This window comes from Haliotis rufescens, unplaced genomic scaffold, assembly GCF_023055435.1.
Source record: "Haliotis rufescens isolate VD_foot unplaced genomic scaffold, xgHalRufe1.0.p SCAF_2, whole genome shotgun sequence".
Classification (NCBI taxonomy): domain Eukaryota; kingdom Metazoa; phylum Mollusca; class Gastropoda; order Lepetellida; family Haliotidae; genus Haliotis; species Haliotis rufescens.
The window spans coordinates 61,985,279-61,998,887 of NW_025963890.1; the positions used below are offsets into that span (position 1 = coordinate 61,985,279).

At 39.0% G+C, this 13,609-nt stretch overlaps 1 protein-coding gene across 25 annotated transcripts in view; it reads left to right on the top strand.

The window, feature by feature from the left end:
- Positions 1 to 13,609, top strand: part of LOC124142441 (tyrosine-protein phosphatase Lar-like) — a 483,544-nt gene that overhangs the window by 361,341 nt on the left and 108,594 nt on the right. For all 25 annotated transcript variants that reach the window (XM_046510959.2, XM_046510976.2, XM_046510967.2 and 22 more), the window contains 2 exons: positions 1,668 to 1,844; positions 4,368 to 4,478. In XM_046510959.2, the coding sequence (XP_046366915.1) occupies positions 1,668 to 1,844; positions 4,368 to 4,478 (288 nt within the window). The remainder of the gene's footprint in view (positions 1 to 1,667; positions 1,845 to 4,367; positions 4,479 to 13,609) is intronic.

Below are 13,609 nucleotides of genomic sequence, written 5' to 3' on the forward strand. Positions count from 1 at the left end.
TTTATAACATTTAGTTGTATAACAATTTGAAACAAGTATATTGCCCTGAGGCAGAAACCAGTGCCCCTATTCAACAAAGCATTTGCTTCGATAGTTGTAAATCTTCAACAAAGATTAACATGGATTTGTAGGCAAGGTCCAGCTTGCTTCAGTTTTGATATATAGATTTCCACATCAGTCTGTGTCAAAAACTTGTGAGTCGACTAGCCATGGCCCATAGCATCATTTAGTTGCACTAAATGGACTATTTGCTCAGCTTACTAGGTTCGGGCTTTGGACTAGTGCCGTATATTAATGCCTTTTTAACCGACAGATTGAGGAAAGAGTTTAAAGAAACCTCTGTATTACATAATTCTGTGTTATGTGTCTTCATGTTCTTTGTATGTCACCATTCTGTCAGATTTCAAAGTTTCTGTGAAACCTTAAAGGTTCAAGTTTTTCTTGCAGGGCTGTCTTTTACACCTTTTGTGTTGTACTCCTCATGTGAAATGAGTGTGTCATTCCGTGGTTGTGGGTAATCGTTATGTCAAAAACAAATGAAGAAATAGGAACAAGTGAAATGACATCTCAATCCAAACTTGGCTGAATGACCACTGAATGCTATGTTTCTGTTTGTGAAAATGAAATGGCTTCAGTGTCATTCTGTGTATGGTCTCAACAAATCAATAAAATGCGAACAAAATTTGCATGCACAAGTGGATGTTATTAAAGAAATTCCGGGTTATTTTGGTTTCATAATTTATTATCCAAGTTTGAACGTCAGGAGTTTGAATACATTTGTTGGAACTAGTTCTGTTTTGAACTTTTCCAATTTTGAAAATGTCAGTTTGGAACCCTTAAATTGCTGTGAAATTGTCCATAATTGTTGTGTTATTGTGATGTGTAGATAGTTATTTGCTCTACAAATGTGTTCCACACACACTTGGTGTTATCCCAATGTACTCTGCACCAAAGCTAACACTGCATCTGTTAATGCCAGCATTTATGTTTTGCAACTGATCCCCGTTTTTGTCTTCTTCTGCCATCAACAATCAAAGGGAGCTAACCCAATTCTCTGAGAGTTGCTTCCCTTTGATAGCCATTCAAAATCCAAGGCAAACTAACTGTATGTTTTAAGAAGATTTGTGTAAAATGTCTGATAAATCTGTGTCATGTCTAATTTGTCATCTTGTTGATGACAGTGTAATTTCATCACGTGATGAAATATGTAAACTTTCGTCCCCTGTCAGTCAAATGTATAGGAACATGTATCCTTTACATAGTGTCTATATATTCCTATGTGTCATGCATATATGTTTCAATCAGGCCTTGCTTTTTTTTCTGCTTGGTTTAACGGATTAACAGACAGGTTATTTTTATTACTGTTGGAGGTAAAGATCGTTGGGACAATGAAAATAATCCAAGTGATTTTTATATGGAAAGAACACAAATTTTCAAGTGATAAATCATCAGATATTTTTTTATTCCCTTACTGGTCCAAATCAAACTTAACATGTTTGAAAAATACTGTACAATGCGCCTTTTGTTTCCTCTTTTTCGCTCACCCTTCTAACCAAATTTTTATTATCAAAACCTGTAAACCAAAACAGAAAGAAATAAGTCTGGCCTCAGGATTGAATGTGTTTTTCAAGACAGAAATGCATATGTACGACATTTCTGTATTGCAGACTTTCCAGGAGGTTACCCCCGGATAGCAGTAAACCCTAGTTTGAAATCGGTAGAGAAGGGGCACAATGCCATCATGCAGTGTGAGTCAGCGGGGACCCCAGAACCAGCCATCTTGTGGCTGAAAGACCACGTTCCTGTCGATATGACGGATCCAAGAATCACCCTCTTAGACTCAGGTAAGAACTGGAAAAGTCTTGTTCCATGATGTATTTATATTTGTGAAAGTAGATGCTACAGCTTCTGAAATGTGCAACAATGATCATAGAGTGAGTGTGAGAGTTAGTGTGACCTCTGGACACTCAGGAAAGTGTCATAATGACTTATTAGTCACTTTTTATGAAGTAGCCATTTGTGAACAGTATAGTCATGTGAATGGAAAACACTGAAACCCTGTTCATCCGGACTACTTGTCTGGATAAACGATCATGACTATATGAAACAATCCTAGTGATGTTACTTTAATTTCATGTGAAAGTTTCTACAGAATCTGTCCAAAAAGCAGGGTTTCTGGACAAACGGGTTTCACTCTATTCTGGTAGTCATAGGAGTCATGAACAAACAGGGTCATTGTAGGAGGATTGTGTGTTTAATGAAAGGATCAGAGGATCCTGATAGGTAGGGGACATAACTCTGTAAAGTGTGTTGCTGACCTTTGTACCTATGGACCACAATGGTCCACCAAAGTAGTGAATAATTTGTATACACAAAACTATATTGGGTTTCATTCAGAATATTTTTTCATGTTATTTTTAAAATGTTAATATTAGCAGTAGTTACTGTGTTGCCAAACAAGAATGTTATATTACAAGCTGGAAGAACAAGTTTATGCCTCGTCCACCTCTCTCTCTGTCATGCTTTCTCGCGACCCGACCTGGAAGCACCGTTAACCCTGTTATCCTCCTTTGAAATTATAAGGCGCTTCAGATCAGTGGTTTTGGGGAAGGAGCTGTAGGATTTGGGGTTGTTTAAAATTGCTGTAAAAATTACTGAAAAATTACACACAAATCTCACACAAAACAATGCTTTTACCAACTGAACAAGTTTAGATTGTAAGATGAACTTCAAGTTGACAGGTTCACCCGACTTCCCAATGAGCCTTTGTTCTGATGAACCTCCTATATATCATTACAAAGGCCCAGAATGTCTTTATGAAAAAAAAGATGAAAAATGCACAACTATTTTCAACATGCGTTATAAAAAAAACCCAGTTTTGAACAAGTTGCCTTCGTATGTTTCTGTAAAATGACAGCCACCTATGAGATATCATATAACCCAAACAACAAAGAAAATAAGAATCTTTCTTCAGAAGGATAAATATTTACATTGCTTGAAAAATTCTCCTGAAAAGAGAAGACAAAGCTGAAAGACCACCGTATGTTACATCAGCATGTTGAAAAGCAAGTTGGCTGTGCGATCTATGTCTACCCACAGCCAGACTGTTGTTATACACTGAAAAAGCCACATTATATCTTTACGATGGCCCCGTGGTTGATAAGCCTGTACAGCATAAACATGGTTTCCGTAAATCATGTGAGTTTGCTGCCAGTTTTTGCCAAGTGGCAACACAAACGTCATAATCCGAGCTATTACATCTATAACGGCGTGACTCGAACATGTTTATTGCTCTTTGGTCTACATGCTGATGATGCTTCCAGATGCTGGAGAAATCTTCCATAACGTGTTGGTTACTGCGCATTAAAGAATTTTTAAGACTTGCCAAGGGATGTTTCTTTCCCCATGTTATCAGAATCTTGATTTGGAGGAAAACATTTTAAAGAGCAAGATTCAAATTGAGAGGAAAGTTAATGACAGGTGTTCAAGGGGAGGTTACTCTTTTATGATGTAATAGGTGTAGATAACGCTAATTTCTTTCGTTCGAAGTCAGTAAAAAGCTTGATCTATGTGTTTTTTATTACTGACTGAGAAAAGTTTGAAAAGGATAATCATTAACACAGCAATGGGGACTTATTTATCTAGCAGGGAGTACCTTGGCGCAGTTATGTTAAATGAAAATATAAAAAACTATGGTAAGACACTGATACAGCAATTGGTTAAATAATTGCTTTAATTAATTCTCTAAGTGAACATGTAGCCCTGTTCTTGAGTCCCCTAGCCATGCCAGGATGTGCTGGCTGTGGGTTTGATTCCTAGATTTGCCATGTTAACTGTGAATGGTTTGCCCACACTCTAATCTATCTGGTGGTTTTCGCCAAGAGTAGCCTTGCTCCAAGGCTGTACTGAATTAAAAATCCTTGGATGTGCAGTAATTCTGTACTTATAAAGGCAAGTCTAGATAAGCAGACAGTACATCGAAGGACAGCAGTCATTTATAGGGACAACTTGTTCTTATTATTTATATAATCTAGGAATTATGATTTAAACTAATAATAATTTCCTGAGAGTCTAGCCTAAGAGGTAAACATCTATGACTCTGTCCTATCCTCCCACATCAAGCTGTCATGGCAGGATATAACTGATTTACCATTTAGGCAGCTTTAAACAAAACTCAATCACTCATCTCTACATGTGCCTTAAATGATTTTAGTTCTTACAACATTTTTTATCGATTAGCCACGCAAACGTCCATACTTATTCAGAAAGATTTATAACTCTTTGATCAAACTCATGATGTGAGTTTGGTTCTTTAGCTGAATGGAAAGGTTGTGTAGATCTACATATGTCTGCTTCTACGTTTTCAGGCTATCTACAGATTCAGAACAGTCAGGAATCTGATGCAGGGAGATACGAATGTGTCGCCGAGAACGATGTAGGCGTGGCATATTCATATGCGGCCATGCTTTATGTTAAAGGTAGGTAACTCCTGTTGATTTACCCTGTGTGTCACAACCCATAACCTTACACATCCACAACATAAACTTCAACAATGGGCATCTGATCTTGTTAGATTGATTTGTAGCTCAGAATAAACATAGGGATGAGTTCGGATAGTTGTAATGTTGTTCTAGTGTGTTAGTAGGAGTATTTTATTTTGTGTGATGAGGTTCTTGAAGGTTACTAGCTCACACAGGTTTCTGATGGTTCCTTAATTACCCAGTAGCCTGTGTGTTCCCTTGAGAAGGTACAGGTTCACGTGCTTCAAAAGACCAATAGGTGATTGGTTGGTCACAATGACTGCTGAATATGGATAGTACTTGGATTACACATGAGGAAGATCACCACTTAACAGCGTTAGAAATTTGCACTCGTCCTGTAATCCTTGCAAGACGCTCAATAGGTTTAAGGGTTTTGCTATATGTTATATTAAGGACTAGTGGACGAAAAAAGTTAATTTCTATCGCTGACTCAACTAATACCTGATAGATTTTACCCTAGTCTGTTCCTGGGGACTGCTTGGTTGAAAGTAGTTTTAAACACATAAATAGAACCAACAAAATGCAAAAATTACACAGACTTTGTTATCACTGAATGTTGTGTTCTGTTTGAAGAGAAGCAATCACTGTGCATCCTTCACAACTAAATGTAAATTGATTAAGCACAATGAACTTTTCTCCTGAAGCAATTAGATTAGGGGTTGAAATGTGACGATTTATTGCTGGATATGTATTTGTATAGTAACCATTTTCGTTTGTAAGCTGAAAGAATTTATTTTATTTTTTTATTTACATTTAAATTTAACTTTTTTTAAATAAGACACCAAACACGAAATACATGAACCTCTTGTGGTATCTAATTTATCTAATCAAAACAAGTGTAGTGTTCTATATTATATCAAAGAAAAGATATCAGTTTTTTAAAAAGAAGCTTGAAGAAATCCTTAAACATTTGTATACACTGTGATGAATATCACGTAAATTAAACAGAAACAGTTTGTCATCAGCTCCAAATAAATTACTCCTGCATAAAGCCAGATGCAAAGCTACATTCCTGTATACAGTGAGATGTCCAGCTCCTGTTAGCTGTTTAATTGAAGCAATTTCTTAAAGAGATGTGTTTATCTAAGATTTATCTGGAGGAGTTTGTAATCCGCCCATCTCAAGGGAGATTACTGTGGGGGGGAGAAGTGATTAAGCATCAAGAACCCAAGTGGGGCAGTGCTTGTTGCTGGCTCATGTTTCTTGGCAAATTTGTCTAATATGGCAGGATATAATGACATGTCTCTACCAGCTGTATTTTGGGGATCTGTGACTACTCTTCTATTTCAATTTCTTTGAAAAGGAAATGTCTTGACCTTTGACCTGATGTAGAAATGATTTAAATGATAAATTAATTGATGTGGACTGAGTCAATTTCAGCTGTCAGAGTAAGTAATCTGTGATTTGAGAAAAAAGTTCAGTTATATTGTTTTTTTAGATTTAAGTTTGGCAACATATTCTGTTGGAACTAAATAAACTGTATTACTCACTGCTGTCATATTCAATCTGGCTTTAGAAATCATGCATTTAGATATTAGTTATCACAAGTGATAAATGCCTGAGTTTTTATCATGGTTTTCTTTTAAAATACCCAGAAATATCCGTCTCCTGTTGGCCTTCTTGCATAAATATCTGTCGTTGCTGATTATGCTGTAGTGTTAACAAGCCATCAGATAGGACAGTACCCATGAAGGGGAGGGAATTGTAACAGCCTATTCAAATGCTGAAATCGGCTATATTTGTAACAGCAACTTCAGCCACTCGTCTGAAGCCAAGTTGGGGCAGATTTATTTTGATTTGACTTTTCTGAAAAAAATGCAAAGGGAAAAGTTTTGGCAGTTAGACTGATTAGTTGTGCAAACTGTGGTCTAGACTGACATCTAGTCCCAGGAATAAAATTATCATATTTAATTAATAAAACTGAATGTAAAGTAAAAATTAAATTGAATCAGACCATTGCTTAATTTCCAAAAGCTGAGGCAATGTAGACTTGATTGGAATTCTTTTTTTAGTTAATTCTCAAGGGTCTGTGAGACAGACTAACTGTGGTGTAACAGTTGAAAATGCTGAAGCAAAATTTCACTCAGACAATGTAGGATTGATCAATTTTTGAACATACATATCTGGCCCCAAAAATATTTTGGGTATAAAGAGGGCTTTTATTTATTTTAATCTTATCAAGGATTTGAATAAGTATTGTCAATCACTCTGGATATTTCCAGTGTAAACAATATCTGAGTCCTGAAATTATATTTTCTCATTATCATACACCTGTGGCAAGAGTTGGTTTCAAGTATTTATTTGCGCAATGCAATTAATTGATATGAAGAAGTTGAAGGTATATATAGATTGATTCTGTCAAAATAGGATCCCAAAATAAAATCCTACCTCTTAATTTGTAGACACTAAAACAACAGGTGCTTTCATCAGGGAGTTCATTTATTTGTCATATTTCTTCAAAATATCCTCAATGCAGGCAAGTAAATACAGAAGCAGTGCATGTATATAATTTCCGGTCTCTTCACGTTTTGTCTGCAACTTTCCAAGTTCATTAACACACATCCAAATTGATAACAGTAACTGCATATCAGCTTGTAAGAGGTTCAAAGTGAGTGTGTTTACAGATAAAGTAGAATATTTCTTTGTGAGGGGAACGCCAGGCGTGTACTCCTGCAGGTTCCCTCCATCAGACCCTGGAGCTATCACAGGCCTGGAGAATTGAGAGATTGCGTGTATCAAATACGCTATAACCTTCCCCATTATGGTAAATGTTTACGGGAATGTGCGAAATATATCTTCCATGATAACGCCTTATCATGTGCCCGTGTGCATCGTGTCTGAGAGTCTTGGAAGAACTTGGAAACGTCATTGTTTGAATTGCATGTGCACTATTCATAATAACTCCTCCTTTGATTTGAGAGATATCCATAGTGGCTTTGTGTTGTGCAGCCCTTATCTGGTCAAAGGGAGATAACTCAGTGTTAATGGATACTCCCCATGTTTGAAGTCATTTTGAAATGTACAGAGTAAGCTTACAGATTGTCTATGACGAGAATGAGAAATAAAACAAAAAACATTGTCTCTGTCATTGTTAATTTGAAGTGGTAAATGATGCTACACTTATTTGATAGGTTGATTGGGTAATAGCAGGGATGACCTTTCCACAGTTTAATATGTCGTAAGGAGAGTAACATGTGGAAACTCTTGTCGGTGTCTTTTCATTTGAAGCTTAATGGGTAAATGCCCTCATTGTAGCTTTGGGTATAGAAGTGCCCTATAATTTATTTTTATTTTTGAATTGTGCTAATGAACATATTGGTGATTAGCCGTGGTGAGGAGAACAAGATGTGAGGATGATGCTAGTTTATCCCTCCTGGGCTGGCTCCCACTGACAGAGATCTTCCAACTGGCCCCCCTGCTTCATCTCCTATCCCCCATCACCCACCCCCCATCCCAACACAAGGTATGTGCCATGGCTGTAAATTACCCTTATTCAAGCCAAATTTGGCCTGTGGGGGCTGCCTTCTGGTCAGAGATGAGGTACATTCATGATATGTTTCTCTCAAAGTCTGCCTGTCATTCTGATACCAGCAGTGATGCAGGTGCCCTCTGTTCAGTCAAGCAAGTGCCCTCTGTTCAGTCAAGCAGGTGCCCTCTGTTCAGTCAAGCAGGTGCCCTCTGTTCATTCAAGCAGGTGCCCTCTGTTCATTCAAGCAGGTGCCCTCTGTTCATTCAAGCAGGTGCCCTCTGTTCAGTCAAGCAAGTGCCTATTGTTCAGTCAGGCAGGTGCCCTCTGTTCATTCAAGCAGGTGCCCTCTGTTCAGTCAAGCAGGTGCCTCTGTTCATTCAAGTAGGTGCCCTCTGTTCATTCAAGCAGGTGCCATCTGTTCATTCAAGCAGGTTAACTCTGTTCAGTCATGCAGGTGCCCTCTGTTCACTCAAGTAGGTGCCCTCTGTTCATTCAAGCAGAATCATTCAGTTAAGTCAATCAGAATCTTTCAGTTCAGTCAAGTTGATGCTCTCAGTTCAGCTCAGCTCTAGCAGTTCAGTAACGAAGTGCCATTAGTTCAGCCAATCAGGTGCCCTCAGTTCAATCTTGCAGGTGCCCTCCGTACAAGTCCAGCACTTTCAGTATTTATGATAAAAATCTTTCTCCCCAAATTGTTATTGGCAGAAAGAGGCTTTTTATTTATTTTTATGATATAATCTTTTTTATATGTCCAAGGACATTTATTTATTTTTTTAGAAAACTCTACTCTTGGATTCAGCTTGACCTTACATGTTGTGATTCCGTCTCAATGCCTGAACTGTCTTTTCCTTGCTTGACATCACACTTCCTTCCGGCACATGCCTCACCCCGCCTGATGAAGTACCCCAACACCCACTCCTTGCTGCCTCACCCCTTGACTCAACCACCTTATTTCCCTCCCCCTCACATCACCACAGTATCCCTCTCCCCACCCCCAACAAGGTTCCCCCTCATGATGAGTCCACCGCCCTGATGAAGCAGGTGTGTCTATTGATTCATGCTGTTCTATCAGAGCTATCTCACACCTACTTTCCGGGGGGAAAACTGACACTACATCCACACCAGTGATTCTCTTTGCCTGTTTTTATATGGCTTTCCTGGTATATACCCCTCTCTATCACCCCATGGCAGATGCCAGTGTAATGTTTTTCCTGGAGGAAGTTTTTTTTTCTAATGATACAAGAAGTGATACAGACCATGTTACCCAAAAACATCTTAGCCCATGGTTACTTTTTCATTTCAGGTGATTGGTTTAATTCATCTCCGCTGCCTTCCAAATTGTCTTGACATTGTAGTTTTCTGAATTTCACCAGTTAATCCTAAACTCAATTTAGCTCAGTTTAACCCCTAGTCTCACAGCCCCTGAACCATAATGTTTTCCCTTCTGCCCAGCCCTTTACTGTTACCGTATATGACCGCGGATAAGCCGACCCCGTAGATAAGCCGAGGTGTTAATTTGACCATTGAAATACGAAAGAAAATGGTATGACCCGCAGATAAGCCGAACCAGGAATTAAAAGGCAAAAAACACTGCGAAGTCGGACTGCAAGACATGTGCCGGTACTCGCAGATATTCAAAAATATAAGATGAAAAACGTTGTAATTATATTGAAAAAGTCATTATTATTTCTAATAAAGATTTAACAAACCAGTCATCCACTTTCATAATGTGGGAAGCTGTTTCTCGTGGGTTTTTTTAATCTCATAATGATCGTTATATGTTGCCATCAACAACGAAGCGCCATTTTGTGAATCGGTGCATATAGAATTATGATCCCGTGAGAAAATATATCGGCTAGTGCGAAGACGCGCAGTTTGAATTCAGCATCGTAAGCGTGGCGTTTTCGTTTCAAACTCATGATGAGAATGTCAGTCAGTAAAAATATACCAACTTTTATAACCCCCTTACACCACTATTGTATGTTAATCCAATTGAATTAAATAAACTATCATACTATGAACACATTGAATGACCATCACTTACTCACAGGCTTCTCCAGTTTAATAAACTAATCTCTCGAAAACAAAGGAATTAAGCCCCTACTCCCAACACGATCGCTAAGCACCCACAACTTGAAAATGTTTGTGTAAACAACATGACAATACCAATCGGCCCGTTATTATCAATGCTCATTTCCTTGTGTACCGTGTTGCTTTAAACAACAGGAAGCAATCACAGTGGTCACCGTTTGTGACGTCACAGGAAACAGCTGATCACATGTTTTTGCAAATGGCGAACGGAATAACTCGCAGATACAGTTGTTTATTTGCCTCTTTCAATAAAGGTAGACACTTGTTCACTATCAATTTATGAACTTTGCAAAACGTACGTAATAGCTATTGGCGATTTCATTTGGGGATTATATATTATAGCTGTGAATTACATATATTGTTACATGTAAAGATCGCGGAGTTTACGAAGAATGATAAACTTTGAACATTCAATTGAAAACTTATTATCGGAAGTAGTAACATGCATAACTTTTTTTTTAATAATGACAACATTGGTGTATAATAATAACTTTATTGATAATTTATAACAATAATGTCTCTAGTCGTGGCAGCTTCCAAACTTTCGGGAAGTTGTTATCTAACGGACCGTCATTCAGGCGATGTTTTTGACCGATCACGATCTGAAAAATACTATCATGAAAGTGTATCCCGTGGATAAGCCGACCCCTTTCTACAGAATCTTTTTTCTGGTCCTCAAAATTCGGCTTATACGCGGTCATATACGGTATGCTATAGCCCTAGATGAGGCAGGTCTAGATTTTCCACAGGTTCTGAAGGGGCACAGGTGGCCCAGTCGTCTAAGGCGCCGCGATTCGCTGTGCAGAGTTGTGTCCCTTGGGCACACCACAAACCTATGATTGTGGGTTTGAATCCCGATGCGCCCCGATTATGTTTCTAGGTTTGTCAGCACCATACCCGTGCTCGTGGGTTTCACCAAAGTGGTAAAAGTCTGGGACCTGCATCACTTTGGGCTTTCCTCCCATATGAAGCTGACACGCCGTGATATAACTGGAATACTGTTAAAAGCGGCGTTAAACCCAGCTCACTCACTCACTCCACAGGTTCTGAGTGTCCCATCTGACTGGAGCTCCTTTTTAATCTAAATGTAGTTCAATATTGTATATTTTCTGAGACCAAGCTTCCGTCTACCTCACCCCCACTCCAACTGAATCTCATCAGAGCCGGTGGCAGGTGCCCCTTATAGTTTGTACTATAAATCAAGCCCTGGGCCCAGGGATGATGTGCTATATTCTGGGCATCCTTATATTCAATAACTGACTGAAGAGTAAATAGTACTCATTTAACTTTTCTCGCCGACATGGGTAGAATGTGTGGAGAGTATTCTTGATGACCTCTCCAACCCCCTTCCCTCTTGTGATATTGCTGAAATATTGCTAAGAAACAGGATACATATCATGGTAATATAGCTGAATTCTTTTACAAATTACGAACTCTCATTCCCTGGTTCAGGTCCCCATAAAAATCATGAGTGTTCAGTAAGTATTTGCTTGTTCCTATGTCGTACTTAACAGATTGTGTGCCATTGTACCCCAATGGGGAGGATAGTTTTGATAAATATCAAACATTGTTTTGTCTGGTCCAGACTCAATTATTCAACAAGAGATACAGCTGTAAGATTGCTGACCGCATTGTAAGACGAGCAACACTCACTCACCCTAGGCACAACATTGTTCGTCATGGTTAAATACATATACATCCCTGCTTTTCCATCAACAACCATGTAGCTTCTTTCTAACAAGTGTTTCTTAAGCTATTTCGCTGTGTGTCTCTCCCGCGGCCCAGAAAAAATAGTTGCTGTTTGCAGGTAGAAATTGTAGATAAGTATTATCTACGTTGTCTGCATTTCAAGCCCTCGCTCTCACCCCACCCTACCCCCCTACGAGGCAGGTGCCCCATTCTAGCCTTGCCTCATATCTGTATCTAGGATTACATCATGGCTGTGTAGATAGAAGAAATAACTTATCTTTTGGGAGGTATCTGTGCCTCTGGCCTCTTTCCACCTCAAACAGCTTGCCCCACCCTCAGCCTTATAGTGAAGACCTGTGCCTTATAGTGAAGACCTGTGCCTTATAGTGAAGACCTGTGCCTTTGTCACATTTAACATCTGCATACATGTATTAATAGACCGACATATAAATAGAATAAGATGATGTTAGTAAGCATGATGTATTTTCAAGAAGTGAAATAAAAACAATTAAGATATATGAGAAGCATTTCCAGGTAATGTCAGATTTTCTAAATTGGCGACCCAAAATGAACCAGTTACTGACTGGTCCATATTAAACAGCTTAGAAACTATTATTCTTGGGTAAATATGGTTTTCCCTGAAGCAAATAATCCCATCGAAACTGTTATATAGAGGTGTCTGTGTCTTTTCTTTGGCCTTATGGGGGCACGGGTGGCCCAGTCGTCTAAGGCGCCGCGATTCGCTATGCAGAGTTGCGTCCCTTGGGCACGCCAGAAACCTATGATTGTGGGTTCGAATCCAGGTCCGCCCCTATTATGTTTCTAGGTTTGTCAGCACCATAGCCGTGCTCGTGGGTTTCACCAAAGTGGTAAACGTCTGGGACCTGCATCACTTCGGGCTTTCCTCCCACATTAAGCTGACATGCCGGGATATAACTGGAGTACTGTTAAAAGTGGCGTTAAACCCAACTCACTCACTCACTCCAACCCCATAGGCATGGATCTTTGCTCACAAGATGAATCACTGGATTGTCTTGATTATTTTCAGGCTGCTGTCATACAGCTGAAAAACTGATGACTTCATTGTTAAACAACAAACAAAACATTAAACCTTCTGTATGAGTTACTGTAATTAAAACATTAAGGCATATATCTATGTTTCTGTTAGACTCCCCTAAAAGAACTTGCCCCACCCTACATCCTCCCAACAGGTGCCCTCTCTCCCCTCGGTGTGCCTGTGGCAGACTGTGATCCCCCTGTGGGAGGATGATACGGTGCTCGTACCCAGGTAGTAGATAACAGCTATCTCCATGACTGGGGTGTCTCTGGTTCCTCCTCTGACGTAGATGTACCTCAGAGGGGTTGAAGCTAAAGATAAGACAAGCTCATTGCTTAAGATTAATTTTCCGACTTTGACAGAGACTTGCTTGATTCAGTGCCAATATAGGTGTTCGTTGATGCAGCAATCTTGATAAATTTGAAGTTTTTAGGAATCTCGAGTTGCACACTATGAAGGCATGTTGTGATTTTTTGGGAAACAAAATGGTTCCAGTTTGCATTACAAATGGATGTCATGACTCCATGTTATAAGCTATCAGGCTTCTTGTTGGTATTATATGTATTCAGAACCGAAACTATTAAAACTGTGACTTTTATTGAGCTTCTCTGCTGTCATAGCAAGATATTTCAGCAGACATTAACTTAGTTTTCTGTTTGGCTTATAGATGTGCACAATATTTGTATGTCTGTTTAACATATTTCAATATCAAAAGTAGTGAACAATATTAAAGGTATACCTATTCCAGTTTGATAACTGTGT